Source organism: Acomys russatus, chromosome 29 (assembly GCF_903995435.1).
Source record: "Acomys russatus chromosome 29, mAcoRus1.1, whole genome shotgun sequence".
NCBI classification, from domain to species: domain Eukaryota; kingdom Metazoa; phylum Chordata; class Mammalia; order Rodentia; family Muridae; genus Acomys; species Acomys russatus.
The window spans coordinates 29,621,682-29,644,800 of NC_067165.1; the positions used below are offsets into that span (position 1 = coordinate 29,621,682).

Sequence of the window (23,119 nt, forward strand, 5' to 3'; positions counted from 1 at the left end):
CACCTCAGCCCCGCTCCCCAGGAGAGCCTGCCTTTCCTCTGTCACCCAGCCCAGGGTCACATACTGTCTGGAGCTGCCTTGTAGAGACTGGTCCCCACCCCCACCCCCTCATCCCTCCCATAAGAAGGAATGGGCAGAGCTCTCTGGCTACCTCTGCCTCAGCCTCCAAGCTGGTTCTGGTGACTCCCCTTCCCCAGAGTTAAGGGATCCCAGCTTCCTGCTGAGGCTGTGGTAAATTAGAAGCAGAGTCAGCCAGGGCGCTGAGGCCTGGCCCAAGGGCCCTGACCTCCAGATTGTCCTTGACTTCTGAGAGGCAGGAAGGCTCAGAGGTGCCCGCAAACAGAGGCACAGGGATGTCCCCTGGGCGCCCCTGCCTTCAGCCATGCCTGGTTATTACTATGCAGCGAGCACACAGCAAAACTCATCACACCCACAGACTTACAGACTGTGTTCATCAGCGGGCAAGGCATGACCCCGCTGGACCTAGGGGCCTGGAATCACCATCCCCAGATCAGGGAGGACCTCTGTGTCCCCAACCTCGCCTCTGCCTGGCCTGGTCTCTGTCACTGTATTGAGGTCCCATTCTGATCCGGAGTAGGCATCAGTTACTAAGTTGGACGGGGTCTCTAACAGATCATGGCTTGCCTGCCATGGCTAGAGGGAGAGCTGACCAAGAACCGAGATGAAGTTAAACTGATTGCACATTCTCTCCGTCCCCAGATGTTGATACTGTCGGCCATTTTTCTAAATGGGATCCTCTTGGGTTCCCCTTCCCTCCTCCAGCCCCCCTGAATCCCTTCCACGATGCCTGGGCTCCTGGCTGCTTCCCAAGGCCCCTTCCTTGACATCCTCTGGGAACTGTGCACCCTGGGCCTCCCATCCGGTCTGGCTGCCTGATTGGCTCTCCTCCTGGTGTAGAGGAGTGGGGCATGTAGAAGAGGGAGGGAGAGAGGGGGGGAGGGAGGGAGGGGATAAAGACACTTATTCTATTAAATGGAATTCTTGCTTCTCAGAAGCTGGGCTCTTTGTGAACTTCAGAGTCCCGCAAGCCGGGGCTTTGGAAGGATGAGGTAGCCTGGTATATACCCTGGGAAGCACAAGGGATTCTGGCCTTGGGCTCCTGCTCAGCACATCAAAGTCTACACCTCCAGGTCTCATGGAGTATGAGTGGAACTGGTCCGATATGAGCCGAGTCACACCTAACTTGCCGACACCCTGCACATTAATTGGCTGTCAGAGGCATAGGAGTTTTCAGGGGGTTTGTTTCCCCCATGATATCTCCGTGGATGGCTATAGTTGAATTCAAACTTTATATTTGGGCTAAAGGAGACTTTTGGGCAGGCTCTTGGTTATCTACTGACATGTTACATGTTCTAGAAGACCGGTCAGACCTGGCATTCAGGACTTGGAGCTGTCCCTGTGCTTGGCCACAGTCCTTGACAATAGGACCAGATCCAAAGGAATCCAGGATCAGGGGATTCCATCCATCCATCTGACTCAGGCTTAGCACATGGCGGGGCTGGAGTCCCCTAGACCTGGGCTTGTTGGGCAGAGGCTGGTGATGTACAGGGAACTTATACCAGAGGCCTCTTCAGTCATCACGATGCTCCACCGAGCAATGGTTGTTTCCACACAGACCAGGAAACAGGCCATTCCGAGGTGGTAAGAAAGGTGGGGCTGGCGCTACCTGCCAGAATTCACCCTTGATGCTGAGGTGGTAAGCTCTGTCGGTCCTCACACACTCTGAAGATGTCCCAGGCTGCATATGGTTCTGTCTCAAACCCCAGATGGCTATTAAGCTCACCTGGGAGCAGACACGGGTCCCACACCAGAGTCATGCCCAGCTTGAATCGCAGAGTTCTGATTTAATTGATTTGGGGGTATGGGATCAGTTCCTTTTCTTGTCCCTTGGCAAGAATATCTGATAGAAGTAACTTACAGAAGGACGGGTAAATCTTGGCTCAGAGTGTGAAGGTGTGGTCCATCAGGGTGGGGACAGCTTGGTGGTTGGGACAGCTCAGGATGTGTTAGCAGTAGTGAGCATGGGATGGCCGGCCACGCCCTATTCACAGGAAGCAGAGAAAGGCGAATGCTGGCTTTCTCCTTTCTCCCTTATAATTCAGTCTGGTTCCCCTGTCCATGGGATGATGGCACCCCCATTCAGGGTGAGTCTTCTTTTTTCAGCGAAACCCTCAGAGACATGCTCAGACTCAAATCCAGAGATTGTGATTAAACAACTTCTTCTTCTTCTTCTTCTTCTTCTTCTTCTTCTTCTTCTTCTTTTCTTTTCTCTTTTCTCCCCCTCCTCCTCCCCCTCCTCCTCCCCCTCCTCCTCCCCCTCCTCCTACCCCCCTCCTCCCCCTCCTCCTTCCTCTCCTCCTCTTCCTCCTTCTTCTTCAATACAAGGTCTCCCTCTGTAGTCCAACAATTCTTGAACTCCATAGACCTTGCCTTAGCCTCCTGAGTGCTGGGATTACAGCCACGCAGCAGTGTGTACTGACTTATAAAGTCCTGCATGGGACTGGGATGGAGCTAGATAGACCCGGGACTCACTGCTCTTTTATCAAAGTGCTTCCCGATAATACACACACAAACCCCTTGGATATCACGTGACACCACAGATTCAGTGGGTCTCGGGTGGGGCCAGAGAGCCTGCATTTATACACAGGTTTCAGATGGTGTCCATGCTGCATATCTGAGAGCCTTGCTTAGAGCAGCTGAGTCTGATATCCACTCAGTTATTCTTGCTGCTTTCACGGATTCATCCATCTTTTTGTTAATTTCCCACCTTCCCTCTCCTCATTCCTCCCCCACCACCACTTCTCCTGTGATGGCTACGTTAATGTCAACTTGACACAAGCTAGAGTCATTTGAGAAGTGGAAACTTCGGTTGAGAAAAATACCTCCAGAAAAACCAGGCTGCAGGCAAGCCTGTAGGGCATTTTCTTAGTTAGTGATTGATGTGGGAAGAGTCCACTCCATTGTGCGTGGGGACACTCTTGGTCCCAGGCTGGTGATCCTGGGTCCTATAAGAAAGTAAGGTGAGCAAGCCAGTAAGCAACACCCCTCCATGGCCTCTGCATCAGGCCCTGCCTCCAGGTTCCTGTCTGGTTTGAGTTCCTGTCCTGACCTCCTTCAGTGATGCACAGTGGTGTGGAAGTGTAAGTCAAACACCCCGGTCCTCCCCGTGTTGCTCTGGCCGTAGTGTTTGTCACAGCAATAGTAACTGTAACTAGGACACCTCCATCACTCGTTCCTCCTTCTTTACCCTCACTCTCTCTCTGTAAGTCCACTGGGTGGCAATTACCAGCAGACAGGTGGTGCTTTTGCCCACCCGCCAACATCGTCCTCCAAAAGTGAAAGCTGTCGGAAAGACCCTGGCTCATCTCCGTTCTTCCTAGCTTTTCCTTTTGGGGAGTGAATGACAATCTTGCAATGGCATCCCTGCCCTCCTGTCTTCCTCCAAGTCCAGGGCTGACCTTGTCCAAGCTTGTAGAACACTGTTCTTAGAAGCCAAGTCCTTGAGAACCCTCATCTCTATTCCGGTGTCTTGCTAGAGGCTGTAGATACACAGGGTGCAGAAGTGGCCACTACCTAGCCTGTGCTCTGCAGCAAGTGTGCGCATGCGCCACAGAGACCCAAAGCAGCAAGTGTGCGCATGCGCCACAGAGACCCAAAGGCATTATTAATGCCTCTTTGGAACAATGGCCTTCAGCCTTGATTGCACACTATGGTTACCTACGGAACTTCAAAAAGTACCATTGCTTGGGCTTTCATCCCGAATGCCGATTTAGAGAAGAGGGCTGGGCAGATGCCTCCCAGGCGATTCCAATACAGCAGCGAGGTTACTAGTAACCCCTAACCTCTGCTTGTCCTGGTCAGAGGCTGTGCCGGAAGCTAAGAAGGAACTCGACACACTCGGAGTCCTGGGCGTGTGCTTGGTACCATGCCTCGCTTTGCCCTCCTGTTGTGTCACTTTCACACACGTCTTTGCTCTGGTGCATGGTGCGGTGTGCCAGCAGCAGGGAAGTCTGATGGTGGATGCAACCCTGATGCTCCCGTATCCCCTGGGTAGGGCCACGAAGCATGTTGAAGCTTGCGGAAACATCAGTAGTGTGGAGCCTGTCTTTAAAATCTTGACATCTTGTTTATCGTAGCTCTTAGGTTGGGCATCATGGTACCTCACCCCACCCCCACCCTGCCTGCAACCCTAGTGTTCTGTCTGGATTGTGAGTTTAAGTTTAGATTGAGCTGCCGGGCAGTGGTGGCACATGCCTTTATCCCAGCACTCGGGAGGCAGAGGCAGGTGGATCGCTGTGAGTTCGGGGCTAGCCTGGTTTACAAAGTGAGTCCAGGACAGCCAAGGCTACACAGAGAAACCTTGTCTCGAAAAACCAAAAAAAAAAAAAAAAAAAAAAAAAAGATTAGCCTGAGCCACCCAGTGAGACCCTGTCTAATAACTAACAAAACAAAACCTGTAAGGGCGGCCCCCCCCCCCCCCAAGGCATTAAACTGTATCAACTGCATCGCTGAACCCTCTGGCATCCTCTCACTGTGGGTCTCTTGTGTAGCCTGCATCCCGATGCTGAGTGTAGGTAAGGCTTGTGATTTTTGACCATGGGTTCTGTTGGAACTGGGGAAGTTCCCAAGGATTCTTGGTTCTTATACTTTAAAACCAAACAAGTGGTGCACAGACATACATGCATGCAAGCCAAACACCCATAGGCATAAAAAAATTTTTTTAAAGTCCTGTTCTGACAGACATAAGTTCTAATTCATAGGAAGAAGAGCTTCTGGGACTGAAGGTGGGGATGCTGTCCCTCCCCGACACTCTGCGCCTTCAAGACTCACTGGGGAGCCTGAGGCTCTCAGATGACAGCTGAGAGCAGTGAGGACCACACTGTGCATTTTATTGCTAGGGAAATGGAGTAGATATGGCTCTAGAAAGGAAGGAAGGGAGGAAGGGAGGAAGGAAGGGAAGGAGGGATGGAGGAAGGCCTTCCTTTTGGTCTGTTCCTAGAGGCTACAAGGCTCGGTTTTAGTCCCCCCCCCCCCCCAGAAGCTTAGACACTCACACAAGGCTGTATACAAGTGATGACCCCGCTGCACAGTTGGGAAGTGATGTGTGGCTGCCTTTGGGGGCTGGTTTGAGTTAGACCCAGAGAAAGTGACAGCCTGGAGAATAGGGGCAGTGTTGGCCCAGGTCTCGGTGGCATGGGTCCCAGCCTCGTGCTCTGTCCGCTGGCCTAGCTGTGAGGGCCTTATCCCTGCCACTGTGAACCCTTTTAGGCTTTGTTCTCAGCACCGAGGGAGCCTCTTCACGACCTTGTGAGACCACATGTGGATTCTCTGGCCTGTGGAGAGGATTACCTCTGCTCACAGTGCACAGCCTTCAAGTTCAGGACAAGATGCCCTTGGGACAAAGCACAGTGGGGGGGGGGGGGCGGGGCGGGAAGGGCCTCCTCTACCCTAGCCTCTCTTCTGGCTGGAGACTCACAGGAGGAAGAAACAGAAGCCGGGGAAGTGTGCACAGGTAGGCTTTTATTACTAAATCCTATGATATACAAAATGCATAATCAAATAACAGCTAAAAAAATAGTCCAAGAAATATGAAATACATATTTTTGAAATGATAAAACTGTAACATAAACATACAAAATGTTGCATATATACACAATATATACTTACATATATATATATATATATATCACAATGGAAACTGTAAATAAGAAATGTGTACAACAGTAGGCGGCAAAGGTATTTGCACCCGTCAGGTCCATGCTGGTGACGTACATCTCGTACCGAGGAAGTCAGTGAGAAAAGAGTTTCCAATGTCCTCACAAAGGCATTTGCTCTGAAAGTCGGGAGTTTTCAAGTTAATTGGCCAAAGAGTGAGAGCTCTTTGGTCTGAAGTTGGTGGAAGGGTACAGAGTGAGGGTCAGAGCGGATCAAGGCAACTGGGGTAGCCCTGCAGAGAGACGGTGGTGGGACCCCCCTAGGGCCTTTGCGCCAGTTGGGTCTGTGTCGATGCACACTCCCGGTCTCTGGTGGGTGGGCAGTTGTAGGAAGTTCTGGAGTAAAGTTCAAGCCTGGATGGGACATTGAGATCCTGAGATTTCCTTGGTCTCTCCCTGGCCCTGGCATCACTGAGTTTGTGGCCGGCGAGACCTCTTCCCCCCGAAGACACGACATTTCAACCAACAGTGCTGACACGCGAGGAGTAATTCTGCATGGTGTGAGCCTGGCCCTGAGGACAGGATGCTTGAGGCGGGGCCTTCACAGCTCCTTCAGGATGATCTGGATCTTGCCGTCCAGCTCTCCCATGTCCAGGAGGAAGGCTACATGATTGCTGTAGTGCTGGATGATGTTGTTGTCCATGTTGACTAGAATTCTAGAAGAGAGAGAAGAGAGACTTGGTTGTAGTGCGGCAAGGCCCCGTGTCCTGGTCCTCTTGAGTTACAAAGTTGGGAGTAACTACTGCGGGCGCCTCAGTGGCTTCCTCTGACTCTCAAAACCAGGCTGTATGGTGGGCATTCCCAGTGGCCAAGTCTCAGCGCAAAGCCTAGCCTGCTAGACACACCACGCTGGTGCCTGCCGGTGGATTGCTCCCTTTCTGATGAGCTGAGTGTGGATGCTCGTGAGGGACTGATGTGCAACTCTGGGAGGGATGCTCTGTTCTCACTCACTAAACTGGAGGCTAGGATTATAAATTCAAGCCCAGGAGGTATGACAGTCTGGGTTTAACAAGAGGCTACCCTGAGCGACTCAGGTGTGATTGGCTGAGATGTGCAGGGGCCATACAACGCCCCCTCAGTTGATTCCTGTCAAGCTGAAATCTCAATCTCAAGGAGATTGTCTAACAGCTCCCTCACCCCCTTTCAAGGCAGGGACTTGAAGCCCAAGAAATAGACTCTTCATGGCTACAGACTCTGAAAGGACCAAAGTCAAAGTTTATGCCAAGAGTACACTGTAAGAGCTGCCTCCCCAATGAAAAGTCACCCAGAGGTGACCTGAACTTTACTTTGTCCATTCCCTGCAAAGCTTCTGAGCAGGTAATGGAATTGGGCATATACACTCAACCATCTATCAGTCCACCCATCCAACCATCCATCATCCAGCTGTCCACCTGTCCATCTGTCTGTCCATCCACCCATCCATCATCCATCGATCCATTCATCAGTACATCCATCCGTTTGTCCATCTACTCATCCATCCATCTATCCATTAGTACATCCATCCATCCATTTGTCCATCTGTCTGTCCATCTTCCCCTTCATCATCCATCTATCTATCCACCTGCCCATCTGTCTGTCCATCTTCCCCTCCATCATCCATCTATTTGTCCACCTGTCCATCTGTCTGTACATTCACCCATCCATCAATCCATCTACCCATGCATTTATCTGTTTACCCACCTACACATACATACATACATACATACACATACCTACTTACCATGTATCCATCTAGCCATCCACCCATTTGTCCATCCATCCATCCATTCATCCATCATCATCCATCCAACTACATATCCACCTACCCATCTGTACATCCACATATCCATCCACCCATCCATCCATCCCACCCAATCTCCTTCCTCCATCCATCCATTCATCTGCCTTCCACATATCCATTCATCTCTCATGCCTCAGTCTTTGCTGGACTCTTTCATTGTAGGGCATTGCTCCCAAAAACAATGGAGATGAACTGGACCAGAATTCTGTCCTTCAGAATTTCATTCAGAAAGGGAGGCTGGGTTCTTACAACGATGCCACTCCAGTTCATAGAATGGAGCTGCTGGGGCTCAAAGATAAAACGTTATTCTTTTGTGACCAGTTAGTAAATGGCAGAGCTCAGGTTTTAATCTAGACCTTTGTCTTTCTATGACATCATTTTTCTGGATAAGGGACAAGAGCCACAAAATCCTACAAATACAAGTTAGGAAGTGGAAGACGGAAGGAAGCCAAAATCTGTGTTTGGGCATGAGCTCTGTAGACGGCTGCTTTGCTGAGGACTCAGGGAGGAGCGGTGGAGACAGCAGTGAAACTGAAGAAGCCCACGGCCCACACCCTGCCATCTCTGCCAGCCCCAGCTGGCAGCGGCTTCTTTTGGGGAAAAGGCTGGAGCTTGGGGCTCCCAGAGGCGGGGGGCTGGCCAGCAGGACCCTGCATTCCCAGGTGATCTTTGTCTTGGGGGCTGGAGACAAGCCAGGGAGCAGGGCTGGATGCAGGGGTGGGGGGTGTGCGGGGGTAGGGGTTGGGGAGGCTTGCTCTGGCAACTTCAGGGTTGGGTTGTCTGTTTCCCAACGTGGTGGCATCAGTCAGCTTCCGGGTACGGGGCCACGCACCAGGGCCTCTAGGGCATCGGTGTGAATTGTGGCAGTGACAACTAGGTCCCGAGCCAGGAGCAGGGGCTTGTCAAGAGCTATTTTGTCACTTCCTAGCTTCCAGCCTCTTCTGCCTGCATGGAGTTAAACCCCTGGCCCGCTGCCAGCAAAAACAGTGTATTGGCTAATCTTCCAAGCACTCCAGGAGGCTTGTAAAATTGATTTTATCTACCTTGGTCCTGAGGACTTTGAGGAGAGTTTGTGAGAGTAAACTAGTGTTTGGGTTAAAATGTCCACCTTTTTCTGGTATTTATTCAAATTTGGAAATATGCTCTTTCAGATCTCATGGAGCATCTTTGGGCTGAGATTTTCATAGCCACAGGGGTCACAGGGGCCATGGACGATGCTTTGGTCTATAGTGCAGAGAAAGCAGCTGGCCTGGCCGCATATTTTATTTGCATATTTCCAAGTGGTCAGAGAAACAAGGCGGGGGGGGGGGGCTGAGATCAAACTGTGTGGAGGGGTGCACTTTAGGCCACTGACACTCTTTTTGGCCAGTCCCTAACTCCGGACCACTGCTTTGAACCTCGGCCTCTTTGTCCGAAGGAACAGAGAAGATCCCACCAAGCTCAAAGGCTGGTGAGGTGATGCTTGGCACCCACCACTGAGGACAGCATCTGGCCCGAGGGAAGAGCTTCCATGCCGGAAGTCATTGCCGGTACAGTTTCTACAGCTTCCTGCCTTGGCGGGTAGGCCTCTGGCCAAAGGGCCAGGAGCCAGGGGTGTGCTCTGTACAGCTCATCAGCCTCCAATCATACACAAAGGCTATCGCTGGCCCCCCAGCCTGGCCTGGGGTAGGATTTGCAGGGGAGCCCCCGCACAGGAGGGGCAAGAAAGCAGGGCACGTGGGCGTGGCGCTAGAGAAGTGGGGCCGGGCTTGTCTGGGCAAAGCAGACAAGAAGGAGATTTCTGCGCCAGACAGTGTGTGTGAACCTCTGTATGAAACCGAAACTTGGTGGGAGGTGGAGGATGGGGGGTGGTGGGGTGGTGGGAGGGGGAAGACCCCACACACAGACCAAACCCTCTAGAGTCTCATGCAATCCAAAGCACATAAGTCCTTTTCCACACTCCAGCCTTCTGTCCGGGAGGCTAGCTGGGAGCCATAGAGTAGGGTATGGTGAGCGGTGAGCGGGGTTGGAGCAAAGAAGCCAGGCCTGGGGGAGGGGTGGGCTTCATTGTGCAAGACCTTCTCAATGGGAGAGTACACAGACCACGCACGCACGGGGTCCTGTGCAGGTGCGGCTGGGTTACACTGTCTAGTGGGGTCCAGCTGTGTTCTAGGTGCAACAGCTGGAGGCCTGGCAGGTGCTGGAGGGTATGGTCTGCTTTTTTCCTGCTTGCTCCAGAGCGGAGGTGGAAGAGCGCTTTTTTTTTTTTTTTCCACCAGAGCTGAGAACTGAACCCAGGGCCTTGCGCTTGCTAGGCAAGTGCTCTACCACTGAGCTAAATCTCCAACCCCTAACCTTGGCGCTTTTTAAACTGGGCTCTTCAACTCAACCCTGAAACTGGCAGCTGCCCCTGTCTGGCCACACTGTGCCTGGGTGTAGCTTTCCTGGGCCTTCTGGCCTCTCTGAGCCTTTGTTCATTCCTCCTGCTTTACCCTTGCTTATCATCTCAGGGGTGGGTGGGAAGGTGGGAAGGTGGGGCGGGGGAGTCTCAGTTTCCCTGCATGTAAAATATGGGTTATATTATCTGCCTGCCAGTGTGCCCAGGAGGGTTTGATGAGATAAGCTTAGTCTGATGTCTGACACATGCGAGCCAAGTGAATGGTGGCTGCTCCAATGAACAGCAGGAAGAGTGAGAACAGAGGGCCGGAGAGATGGCTCAGCCATTAAAGGCTAGGCTCACAACCAAAAATATAAAAGTAGGGAAAGGACTTTGTTCCCTAGTGGTTTGGGGTCTTGAGCTTGGGTCTTCTGGTGAGTGGACCCCTCGCTCCCTTTCTATGCTAGGAGGGCCACTTGTGAGAAGCCCCTGGTACCTCCCCTCCCTGCAGGGTGGAGAGGTGACCAAGGCCTTGGCCTGACTGAGGGGCTCACCCTCCCCACCCTCCCACCGCCCCCCATTCCCCCACCCCCACCCCCCCACTCCCACCCCCCACCCCCCACTGAGCATGCAGTTGGCAACTCCACCAAGGCCAAGAGCAGCCTTGGTAGTTCTGAGGAGCCTACAGACTGGAGGGCTGAAGCGGCACTCACCCTCGCTTGCATTTCTTGTAGACTTTGCAAATGTTCTCCTCGGGGAGTCCATACTTCTCGGAGATCTGGAAGGAAATGGAAGGGTTTCTCAGCCTGTGGCCATAACTGGATTTGTACATACTTTATGCCCCTGCCTTTTACTAGGTGGCTATAAAGGTAATAGATATTGACATTGTGAGAACATGAGAATTACAATGATCCCGTTTCCCTTGTCTTAGTTTCACCTTTGAGAAAGGCGTGTGCCAGTAGGATGGATATACGTACGACCACTCTGAAAGGATTAGGTCCAGCCAGCTGTCAGAGCTCAGTCGAATGCTGGTGCCTAAGTGGCACTGGTGGTTCTGAAGCTGCAGTTAAGGCCAGGTTTGGGACACCAGTGGCGGCTGGTCCTCTTGGCATTTCAGAAAGAGGATTGGGTTCAGTGTCCTTGGTATTCTTGCCAAACTAGAAAATGTCCCTAGATTTTATTTCAATGGCAGTGTAGCTGGAAGTTGCCAAGGAGAAGATCTCAAGTCTGTCTATGGAAAATCTGGGGAACAAATTGGGACAGAGGTGGGGGGTGCGGGGGGACCTATCTGGGTAAGTGGCAAACTCTACTCCCCTGGAAACAGGAAGTCAAGATGGATGCAGATGAAGCTCATCCTATACTTTGCTTCTTAGCTCCAAGATTCTATCTGTAGTCAAGTGACATTAATGACTTTTTGGGAGCCCAACTTCCTGGGGCTGATGCCAAGTATGCCGACAACTGGGTGGACTGGCACCTGTGCCACCCTTGGCAAGTCCCTGGCCTCTCAAGTGAGGCGATTCTAAACAGTGCCCAGTAGAGAAAGGGAGGAAGGAAGCAGGCAGTCATGGATGGCAGACAGAAAAAAACAATGCTGGGCGTATGGGTCTCCATTAAGTGGCCCATCAAAGCTGCTAAGGGCCCCCCAACTACGGGTGCTGGGCTGTCTTAAGAGATTTCACCTTCAAGTCCAAGGCCCTGGTGACCCTGGTGGCCAGAGATGACATACATGCCCTCGCCAGGCTGGGTTGTTCTGCCTGTTCTTGGGTGGCTGGGGGTTGGGTAAGGCCTCTTTGCCCAAATAGAGTCCCGCCCTCAGCCACCCCAAAGTCCTGTAAGCAGGAGGAATGAGCCCCCCCCCCCCCCCGGAAGGAAAAATGAGCCTCGCTGGGCCTGGCTTTTCTGTGAGTGGGGGTTTTCATTCCCATTAAAACAGAAACAGGTTTGCAAAGCCAACAAAAGCCTGGGCTGTCAGACAGCCACCATCTGATTAAGGAGGATTTATGGTGTGTGTGACTCTCAAGGTGGAGCACAGTTCTGACAGCGTGATAAGATCGTGAGGGGCACCCCCTAGCAGGGCCCTGGCCCCCTGCAGGGTGAGGAAAAGTAGACCCCCTCAGAGCCCTCCTGTGGGAAAAGAGTCCACCTTACCGCGTTCCTCAGCCCCTTCAGGTCTGGGGTCTTCAACATGAGAGCATCAAACACCTCCTCTGTCTCTCTCCTCACGTACAACAGAACTGGAAACCAAGGGCAAGGGAGGCCACTGAGTGTGGGAGGATCTCAGGGCATGCAGAGAGGTCTTAACGGGTGTGACCTTAATGCAAAGGTGAGCTTGCATCCAGCACTTTCGAGACTACCCTGACTTTGAGGGGTTTGACTCTTCTTGCCTCTGGCCTTACGACCTGGCAGTTAGTGATCTTGAAAAGCTCATTTCAACACTGTTGAGCCTTACTTTGTATGTAAGTTGGGGTCCTTGACCCCTACTTCGGAGCTACTTCTGGAAATCAGGGACAGTGTCCAGCAAGCGCAAGTGCGTTGCTAAGCTCGGTCCCTGACTTGCTGGGGCCCTTTGATTTTGGCTACTAGGGAACCTCTTCCTTGAGGTTCTCGAAGCCTCTGGGGGCTTCTGTGCCCTCCCCCCTCAAGTCACAGACTTAAGGATGTCAAAGGCAGACAACCAGACATGGAAGCCCACCTGACTCTTATCTACTTAGAAAGCTGTGGGCTTCCCCCAGCCCAACAGGCTTGCCCCTGGTGCTAGCTGCCCTGGGATAGCAATGTCCAAACAGGGTCAAAGCCACAGATGTCCTCCATGTCTGTGGCCATCTGTCTAAGCCCTGGGGTGTTCTCAGCCACCCCCAAATCATAGCCTAAACATACTCCAAGGAGTAACTCAGGCCTTGGGTGGGGAACATCAAGGAAGGCCTCATGGTGTGGGTGGGTGGGTGAGTGGGTATTCTGGAAAGGCTCTCAGGTGGGGACCCCAAGGACTCAGCCTACCTCTCTGAAGGTCGTCTTCCTTGGCCTGTTTGGAGGGAAGAGGCTCAAACTCCTCAGCGAAGGGTGAGCAGGTACGCTTCAGGGGCAGCCTGCGAGGGCAGCAGAGAGGGGCTGGTGAGGATAGTGGCCCCTCCAGGGGCAGAGAAGCCCCAGGAAGGGATAAAAAAGTGTTAGGAAAGGGGTAAAGGCTGGGTGCAGGTGGAGCTGGGCCAGACACCAGCCCTGCCACATGCTGGCAGCATGCTAAGCTGGGTCCCTTAACCTTAGAGGATGCATGGAGAGAGCTGGGATGCTACAGGAAGTGACATGGGACATGCATGGCCTTAATCAAAGTAAACTGTTAGCACCACCCACATTGTTTCTTCCAGAAGAAGCAAGCCAGGAGGGGGTAGAGCCATGGGAGGAGTGAGGACTGTGGAGTCTGGAGTGAGACCGGTCGGCTTTGGTTTGGGTCCCGCCCGTACTGCTCAACGGCTGGATAAATGTGAATTCGCCGTATCACCTCTCTGAGCCCTGATCTCCTCATTAGAGGATAGCCACGGCCTTGCCTGTCTGACCTGCCAGGGCTGGGATACGGTGGTGAGAGAGAGAGAGAGAAAGAGAGAGAGAGAGAGAGAGAGAGAGAGAGAGAGAGAGAGAGAGAGAGAGAGAGAGAGAGAGAGAATTTGGAGCAAAAGCCTCATATAAAACATATAGGCTGTTTATAGGGTAGAAACAGATTTCAGCAGATGGCTCATGTGCAAAGCCAAGCCAGTTACGGCCACATGCTTGCTCATGCTGCCCTGCCCTTCAGCCCCACTCTCTGGCACACAGCTGCTGGCAGAGGGAAGGGCAGAGGGGTGACTGTTGCCTCTGGAGGTGATGTGTTGGGGGGAGAGGGGTGTCCAGTATGGCTTTGCTTTGTTCTCCCCGAGTGTGGATCCCCATTTCAGAGGCTTTTTTTTTTTTTTTTGGTCTTTATTTTTTACAAGCAGGTATCTTGCCAGAGATTTGCCAACTCTCCATGTAAGGCAAGCCCATAAAAACCCAGGCGGTTTCAGTGGGAAGGGAGAGCCCAGGCCTGGCTCCTAGCAGCAGCAGGGGAGAGACAGGACTCAGTGTGAAGGGTACAGGGATTGGATAAGGACAGGACCCCTGGCTGCTTTGCCTGTACCTGTCAGAGCTGCTGTGTCCCGCCGAGGGCGCGACCTGCAACAGACAGAATAGACATTTCTGGTGAGGCATAGGAAGAAAAGAAAACAAACAAACAAACAAACAAACAAACAAACAAAAAGCAAAAAACACAGCAGCCTCGGACAGAAGGGGGATGGGCACCACGTTAGAGTCTTCCCTGCCCTACACCGAGAAAATGAATTGGGGTCTTAAGTCACGAGGAACTGTCCCCGCTCAGGCCACTGAGCTGGGGTCTCAGAGCCACAATAGAACAACGACCTGCTGAGCCAGCCTGCTTCTAGCAAGCCCAGGGGCAGGGAGCTGCAGCTACTGGTCCTGAAGCTGAGGACAAGTGATAATGGAATGATGGAGCTGAAGCAATGTCTGCAAGCACACGGCATGCCTGATGCTACTGCTATGGCTTTGTTGAGTGGGCTTGACCTGGGAGGTCCTGTGTGGTGATTACTTAAGCCCAGAGAGGGTAAAAGATGGCTCAGGGCCACGCAACACTCTGGTCCTTTCCCCAGGGCCAACCTTCCCCACCCATGTACAGACACTGGTCTCCCACAGAGCAGCTGCCTGCCCAGCTGCTGCCACTAGTCCTAAGTGGGCCTCCTCCTTCCTGGGGCCTCAGGCTACACATGGAACTATGTGAGAAGGGCTGAGGCAGTGGCCACCAGGCTGCTTCCAGAAGAGGCTACACTTATGGGTGTGTCCGAGCTACTTTGTGCTGGTGGCTGTATCCAGCGCTCTGTCATTTGCCTCCTAATTCAGACACCAAGCACTTATCAGGCACCGTGACCCAATCTTCAAAGGCTCCTGAGGAGCCATGGGAGCTGGGCCTTCAAGGGAAGGAAGTGGCCAGGTGAGGGACATGGAAGCAAGCAGGACTGAGGGCGGCTCTTGACCTCGTCTGGCAAAGGGGACAGATTGGTTTCCTTCAAAGGATGGGCACGCAAGAGGGAGATAAAAGAGCTAATTCAGGCCTAGTGCCTCCTGGCTGCACATGCTCAGTGATGGCCCCCTGGCTGGGCAGGCAGAGCAGCCAGTGGCCAGGGGCACCTGGATTTTGATCAAGGCTTCACAGTCAGTCCAAATTCTGGCTATGTGGTTCTAGGAGTTTGCCTCCATCCTGACCCTTGCTTGGACTCAGCAGTGTTGACTCATGGGAGTGCCCTAAAGGGTCAAGATGCGTAGAGTTGCTTAGTTCTCATAATGTCTGTGCCTGGGTCCAGCCACTCAGCCCAGATGTGGCTCCAGGTGACATCTTCCAGATCAGAAAGTTTGATGGATAGAGAATCCATTTCTTTTTTTCCTCATAACAGGTCCCGAGGCTATGTATCCACACTGTCATTGGTCACTCCTGAACCCCGTGTGGCTCAACAGAAGCAGTTTTTTTTTTTTTTTAAGCTTTTAAACAGCAGGGCCAGAAAACATTCTAATGGGCCTGTCATGGTGGTGGCAAGTAAAGCCCCCAGTAGTGTGGTTAGACAGGCCCTTCCTGGATCCAGGGGCCCCCTCCACACCCCTCTCCCTCCTGCCATACTCTCACCCCTCCAGGGCGTTGTAGGCTGGAGAAGTGCAGGTTGGGGATGAACAGCACAGGCTGGGTCTCCAGGTCAGCTTCAGGCCGCAGGTATGTGGTCTCATTGCCCCTGAAACCTGACAGCAGGCAGCCCTTGATGCCTGCTGGGGAAAAGAAGCCACTGAGCCTTGAGGTCCCTCCCACAGCACCCCCTGACCACCTTCTCTGCCCTTCTTCCCTTTGGCCCGCCCCAGCTGGCACCCTGTCCACTGTCCACTGACCATTGTTGCTGGAGTCTGGGCACTTGACCTTCCTTCGAAACTGCTTCCGCTCGTCATCACGCATCTTCCTCTCTGCTCCCTGAAAAGAGAAAGCCAAGTGCTCACCAGGGGCCAGAGGAGGGGCTAGCCAAGTCTACAACTGCGGCAGTGCGGCTTAACCACTGGCCAAGCCAAGGAAAGCGGGGAAATGGGAGGTACCAGCATAGGGTCTGGCCTCCCTGAAGTCAGCTCAGATCTTGAGAGAGATGAAGAAGAAATCTGAGGGGTGGGGGGGGGAGAGAGAGAGAGAGAGAGAGAGAGAGAGAGAGAGAGAGAGAGAGAGAGAGAGAGAGAGAGAGGAGGGAGGGAGGGAGGGAGGAAGTAAGAGAGAGAGATAAGCAGGAATGAGGAGAAAAAGGAGTCACAGAGCCAGACTTAAGGACACCTGCAAAAGGGGCAGAAATACAGATATGGAGACAGGTATTAAATAAGGGTCCAGTAGCTGGTTGGTGGTGGCGCACGCCTTTAATCCCAGCACTTGGTAGGCAGAGGCAAGCAGATGACTGTGAGTCCGAGGCCAGCCCGGTCTACAAAGTGAGTCCAGGACAGCCAAGGCTACACAGAGAGACCCTGTCTCGAAAAACAACAACAACAACAAAAACCAAAAATAAAAAAATAAAAAATAAATAAAGGCCCAGTGCATGGAGAGGAAATGACAAAGAGGGACAAGGCTTTTCAGAGAAGCAGGTGGCATGTCCTCTCCCTACCCCACCTTGTCACAGAAGATCTTGATCTGGCAGACGGCACGGTGTACCAGGCGCTCAGTGCCTGCTCCACAGTCATAGGTATCAATTTGCAAGTTCAGGGGGACACCCTTCACCCCCTTCTGTGAGGAGAAGTCTGTGCTCAGGCAGTTGACACCGATGAATACCTGGGGGCAGAGCGGGGAGTCGGGTAAATGGCCTACTCGGATCTGTGTTCACTGAGGTGCCCTTCAGCCATCCTGGGCTCCGCAGGCCAGCGTCACCACCCCTCTCCCTTTCACAAATAGGAACGGGTGCTGGTACCCCACTTCTGGCTCACTGAGGGCATCCCACCCTGGGAGGGCACTAAGGGTCATTTCAGGACTTTAGATCCAAAGGTTTATTTCTCAGCCAGTTAGGGACTTGGTTTTCCTGCTGACACAGAAGGTGACAGAGCCCCCTTCACGCTAATGACCAATTACAGCCAGCATGGGGCCTAGCACTTTCGACTCAGGTGGTCCAGTGCCATTTGTGACCAGTGTCCACTCAGGTTATCTTTATCCTATAGCTATGGAGGCTAAGCAGAGATACAGTTGCTGTTGCCCATCCCCTAAGGAGTCGAGGTCCATGTGTCTGGTCCTGGATCCCCTGATCTGCAGTGGGAAGTTTGCCAGTTTGTGGCTTGGACAGACGCTATGTGCTTCCTCAGACCCCATCTGCAACCGTATCCTACGAGGCTGGGAGAGTTCACATTGATTCTTGTCAATCAAGGGAACTGGAGACTCTGCTGAGGATTTGGTGCAAAGTCTACCAACAGCCTGCGTTATCTCAATGCCAGTCTGAGGCCTGTCTCAGGGCTAGACCCTACTGCCCCAGTCTGGGCTTGGTCTCTGAGACATTAAAAACAGCTCCCAGTAAGGAGACCCAGGCCTGGGGGTATGAAGGCCGTGAGAAAAATCCCCACCGAAACCCACCCCTCCCTTCCCAAGACACTCTCCCACCTCCCATGACAGGCAGGCCCCTCCTCTAGCCCCTAGCTCTGTTTGAATAATAACCACACCAGCTGGGCTTGCTCTTGCCTCTGTATCATCTCTGTGTCCCTCCAGGGGAGGCAGGGGGCCACAGATGCCTTTGGGATGAGTGGTCCCAGGCTCAGTGGGAGGAGTGGTAAGCCTCTTCAGGGTGTGGAAGGACAGACTGGAGAGAGGGTCACCCAGCCCCCGAGGGCAAGGACAATGCCCTTTTCACGACACAGCTCTCTGAACAGAAAAGCCATAAGTGCCCAGCTGGTGATGGGCTCGGGCACCTGGGTGGGGGAGAATGCTTAGAGTTCAAGCTGCCATGAAGGAAGCCAATGAGGCTCCCTCTCCCAGGCTTCTCACTCGACCGACTCCATGGTTGTGCCTTGTTCTAACCTCTTAGACATGGAAATAGGAGCTCGCTACAGCCTGCAGCCTCTAAGAAGCCAATGCCTGGGATCAAGTCCTCCCCTACCACTTCTGAGCCTGTGTCAGCAAGCTACCGGGAGCTGTAAGCCCTTTGGGAGCTTTGAGTCCCTTGGGAGCTTTGAGTCCCTTCCTGTGAGCTATTCAGTTATCTGATGACTACGGATGGCTCAGCTGATAAACTGACCCGGATCCCCCATTACGACCGGTCAATTGGGGATATAGTTTTAACAAAGTGACGTGACAGGCCTAGAGCCTGCGCCTCTGATGCTTATGAGTGCCAGCACCTCCCTGGGTGCCACCACGCTGGGGCCCCTCAACCCTTTCCCAGGCGCCTAAGCCAAGCCGGCACTGACCTTGGCCTCTTCGTTGACATTCCACACAAAGGACAGGGCGTTGTAGGCTACCTCCTCGATGTGCTGGACTGTGTTGAAGTTTTCTTTACAGTCGGCTGAAAGTGTAGGAGACCAGAGGGTCAGTGGGAAAGAGACTGGGGCACTGTGGGGAGGGGTGTTATACACTGTACCTCACTCCAGGCAGGCACACGCATCCCTACCCCCAAAACTGGGGGTTCAGAGGTTACCCCTCCCCCCACAGGGAGTGTGACATAGAAGGTCTCTTAGGTGATGCAGGAAGGACAACATAGCAAGGGGGTAATAGTGGGGACCCTGGCAGCTGTCACTAATGCAACACTGATACGTGAGTCTTCCCAGTTCCCTATGCAGTTTACACAGGAGGAAAGTGGAGCTCAGAGAGGTTGGGTTTCTTGCCCAAGGTTACACAGCTAGCGAAAGGCAGGGCAAGGTGCATACTTTGTGGTCTTCAGCCCATTCTCCTAACTGCACCACCATCCAGCCCCTTAGCCAAGTCTTTGACCAGGCCCCACCTGCACACGGCCAGGCAGCTGACCACCTGTCATTTGACAGATAGGTAAACTGAGGCACAGGAAGGTGAGGGGACATAAGTCATAAAGGCAGAAAGAAAAGGATGGACAGAACTGGAGCTGGATCTTTAGCTGATTAGAGTGGTCCAGGGACAAGTTGGCCCAGGACCGTCCCTCCCCACCCCCCACTTTTAAGACAGGGTCTTGTGTTGCCCCAAGCTGGCTTTGAACTCTACATAGTCAAGATGACCTTAAATGTATCTTCCTGGCCCCGCCTCCCAAGTGCAGGAATTACAAGTCTGTACCACCATGCCAGTTTTATGCACTGCTGGGGACACAGCCCAGGGCTTTCTGCATGCTGGGCAAGCACTCTGTCAGCTGACCTCTTAGCTCAGCTCCATACTGTTCCCCCACAGTGGCCAACATCACAGGGCCTATATTCACTGACGCTGCCAGGGCCCCAGGCCCTGACTATTCCAGAGCAAAACAGAAAAGAGTGGCCGCTGCTCCCATCAGCAGAGTCCATCTCCTGCACTGAGCCCCTACTGGGTTTGATCTGGCATTGGAGAGGGACACGGGGTGCAGGAGGAGAGGCCTGGGCTTCCCTCTCACCCACGTCGATGACTCGCTGCTTGGCAGTGGGCTGCCGGGAATGCCAGTGCCTCCAGAAGCGCAGCTGCTCCACGGGGACCTTGTCATTATCGAACACAACCATCACCACGCTCTGCAAGTGCAAGGAGGTCATGTCACTCTGGTCACTCTGGTCCGGAGGCCCAGGCACCAGGCTCCCTCCCGGAGCATGGCCCAGCGGTCTGCTTTACCCCCCACCCCACCCCTTACTCAACTGGCAAGTGCTCCCCAGCAGATGCTCCCCAGCGCCCCCTCCCCAAGCTGCCCCCTCTCACCTTGACTTTGCTGGAGGACAGAGCCAGGCCCTTCCCTCCCGCTGGGGTGCGCAGAGTGACCGGGTAGAACTGTCCCTTGTTGAGGTAGGCCATGGGAGACTCGCCCGCTTTGATGTGAATGGCTTTTGGGGAGCCCAGGGTATATTCGAAGTCGCTGTGGGGAGCGAGAGGATGGTGAGGCAGGCTCCTGGCAGAGGTGTCCTGAGAGCATGAGGCAGGGGCCTGGGTCTGTGCTGTATGCCCTAAGTTAGTTTCCTATCTTGGGACAGTCTATTGAATGGCTTTTGTTGAATCACATTCTAGCTCAGTAAGGGAGGTCCAAAGAAAACCAGGGGGAACTGGAGTGGGGACAAAGCCATGGGGGGACTAAGGAGAACTGAGCATCAGTTTCTTTGGAGATACTGGGATGGTTAAGAGTGTGTAGTGGTGCACTCCTTTAATCCCAGCACTCAGGAGGCAGAGGCAGACAGATCTTTGTTAAGTTGGAGGCTAGCCAGTTCTACAAAGGGAGCCCAGGACAGCCAAGGCTACACAGAGAAACCCTGTCTCAAAAAACCAAAAGAAGAAGAAAAAGAAGAAGAAGAAGAAGAAGAAGAAGAAGAAGAAGAAGAAGAAGAAGAAAATAAATAAATAAATAAATAAATAAATAGTCTTATTATGTAGCCTAGACTGGCCTGGAACTCAATATATAGTCCAGGCTGGCCTCACACTCACTATGAAGCCCATGTTGATCTCAAAACCACAGCAATCCTCCTGTTTCTGCCTCTCAAGGACTGAGATTACAGGAGTGTGCGTTTCTAACAAGGTGCTGAGCTCGTAGCACACCCCCCTCTTCCGCCGCCCCGCCCGCCATCACTGCCCAGGACCAGGCTGTGAAGGCTCTAGAGATCCTATGGAGCTCTGTTTTCAGCCTCCTGCCCAAATGGCCCAGAGTCCTAGGAAACCAGGTTACCTCTTGAGGCCAGGATAGTCCTCCGCACACGGGGGCTCCGGGGAGGTCTTCAGGATGTCAGGGAAGAGCAGCGACTATAGAGAAACAACCGCGAGAGATTAAAAGACCACATTCAGGCTGCAGAGGGCTGGCTCAGCCCGGGGGCTGCACATGTGGCCACACAGATTGTGCAGCACACGACTTGAACAGCAGCACATGGCAGCCCTTTGTTAGTTCTAGAATTTTCTCCCATCAGTCTCAAAGCTCTGACCTTCTCACTGTCTTCTCGCCTTCTGTGCATGCATACATATATTCGGTGCGTGGGGGGGTGTGTGCTTGTGAGGGGTTCATGGCCAGGCCCTCACCTCCTGTGGGTCATCTTTGAATGTGCTGTCTGGCTGCCAGCGCTGTGTGGGTGGAACCCCATGAATGCTCTCGAATAATGAGTTGAGGGAGCCGTTGTCATACATGTCACTGGTGGGCAAGAGGTAGCTGTCCATGGAGCCGGCTTCCAGCTTGCTGGGACCCGGCAGGAGGGTTGTGGTCTTGCCGGGGGTGGGTAGAGCCCCCTCCAAGCCTAGCAGGCTGTTCTTCTTGAGCTGGTCTGTGTAGTCTGGGCTTCCAGACACGTTCTCTGTCAAAAATTTCATGAGGTGTGTGGGGCTCTCAAGGGGGGCAAGATCCGGCTCATAGTCCATGCTGTGGTAATACCTGGTAGGGGAGGACATAAAGGGGGGGACAGTAAAAGTGATACCCTAGACTGGACTGATGGTGATTCTGAGTAAGCACGAAGCCCTCCCAGCATGGGAGAAGCGAGTCTTCAAGCAGGACTCTGCAGCAGGCCAGTTGGCCACAGCCATGAGGGGATAGTGGTGAGCAATGATGTTCACTCAGGCTCTGGGTGGAGGGGACAACCTGCTCTACAGACTAGCTAGCTGAAAACACTGAAAGTTTAACTGTCTGTTTCTGAGGCAAATGTTCTCGTCCCCAAATGCCCCTACCTCAAAACAGCTGTACTGAGTCGCCCAGTGTGTGTGTGTGTGTGTGTGTGTGTGTGTATGTGTGTATGTGTAGGGCTATGTACCTGTAAGACTGTGGATATGTGCTGGGAAAAAGGCCAAGAAGAATATGCTCTAGACAGTTCAGGGGGCCAGGTATAAGGCCGCGTGGAAGTTCTTACTCTTTACTTTATACACATCTATGGAGTCTGACTGATTTGCAAGAGACAGGCCCTTGTGATTGGAAGCTACTGACTGTAGAATTCATTTCAGAGAGGCCCATACACTCAGATCCAGACTCGAGCAGTGCAGGCAAGTACCCAGGCCAGCCTCTTGCTCATACTGGGCCCATGGAGCGCTGCAATGGCACCCTAGACATCTAGGCTTTCTGGAAGCCACTGTGAGGTCCCCATTGCCCACAAGAGAGGAAGTGCAGGAAGGGGGTAGGATTCTGCCCTCACAACCCCCAGTCCTCACCAGGCCATGCTCAGCCTATTATTCTTTCTGCAAGGACACTGTGGCACTGTGGATGCCGGGAAGAGGCCAGAAGCCTGGGGTAGAATGCCAGGAGTCAGGTGACCCCTGGGAGGAGGGTGTGGAGCCTGGACAGAAAAGCTGCCACCTATAAGGCTTTCCTGCTGCTGAGGCTTTGAAGTATGTTTGCAGTAAATGCCAGCCTACATGGTGTGGGCATTTGGGATCTGGGGTGTGTGTGTGTGTGTGTGTGTGTGTGTGTGTGTGTGTTTATAAATGTTCCAGGACAGCTTTGTTTGAACTTAACAGAACTCTTCTGCTGATATCAGTGGCTTTTTTTTTTTTGGGAGATGGGGGTCTCTTGTAGCCCAGGCTAGCCTCAAATTCACTATGTAGCTGAGGATGACCTTGAACTCCTGATTCTCCTGTTTCCCTCTCTCAGATGCTGAGATGACAGGCACAAAGGCATGTCTGGTTTTATGTGGTGCTGGAGATCGAACCTAAGACCTCACACTTGGTAGACAAGCACTCTGCCGACTGACTGAAACCTCCCTATTGAACTCAGGGATAAAGACAGGTAGAATCCAGGCTGGATTGTACATACTGCTTTCTTCTGATCTTAACAGGAGTTAAAGTTCAGGAGTCCCAAGAGGTACTGTGAGTTCCAGCACCACACCCCTTATGCTCAACAGGCAGTTCAGCCAACATACAAGGGTCCCCGAGAGAGCAGAGCAGGTGAGGGTCTAAAGAGGCGGAGGTGGCCTTGAGTAGCCTTACTTCTTTCCTTGGTCATTCCGGCCACCAGTGCTGGAGGACAGTATCCGCTTCTCTTTGGGACCCTGGGAGGAGAAGAAGGAAGGGATGATGGGTGGCTCTTGGCCGGGGCCTGGCTATCAGGACCCCCCAGTCTCCATGGGCTGGGGCCAGGCCCTGGC

The 23,119-nt window shown here is 53.1% G+C and overlaps 1 protein-coding gene across 2 annotated transcripts in view; it reads right to left on the reverse strand.

Annotated features, from left to right (window-relative positions):
- Nucleotides 1-6,241: 6,241 nt before the first annotated feature.
- Nucleotides 6,242-23,119, reverse strand: part of Grhl3 (grainyhead like transcription factor 3) — a 19,178-nt gene continuing 2,300 nt past the window's right edge. Inside the window, exons 2-15 of one of the 2 annotated variants that reach the window (XM_051171833.1) lie at nt 22,962-23,023; nt 21,078-21,423; nt 20,734-20,807; nt 19,782-19,935; nt 19,489-19,600; nt 18,350-18,444; nt 16,578-16,736; nt 15,827-15,905; nt 15,573-15,706; nt 14,022-14,056; nt 12,869-12,957; nt 12,020-12,105; nt 10,585-10,649; nt 6,242-6,391 (exon numbers count right to left, since the gene is read on the reverse strand). In XM_051171833.1, the coding sequence (XP_051027790.1) occupies nt 6,277-6,391; nt 10,585-10,649; nt 12,020-12,105; nt 12,869-12,957; nt 14,022-14,056; nt 15,573-15,706; nt 15,827-15,905; nt 16,578-16,736; nt 18,350-18,444; nt 19,489-19,600; nt 19,782-19,935; nt 20,734-20,807; nt 21,078-21,423; nt 22,962-23,023 (1,605 nt within the window). In that variant the 3' untranslated portion in view covers nt 6,242-6,276. Of the gene's footprint in view, nt 6,392-10,584; nt 10,650-12,019; nt 12,106-12,868; nt 12,958-14,021; nt 14,057-15,572; nt 15,710-15,826; nt 15,906-16,577; nt 16,737-18,349; nt 18,445-19,488; nt 19,601-19,781; nt 19,936-20,733; nt 20,808-21,077; nt 21,424-22,961; nt 23,024-23,119 lie in introns of both variants that reach the window. The other variant, XM_051171832.1, reaches the window with a different exon arrangement.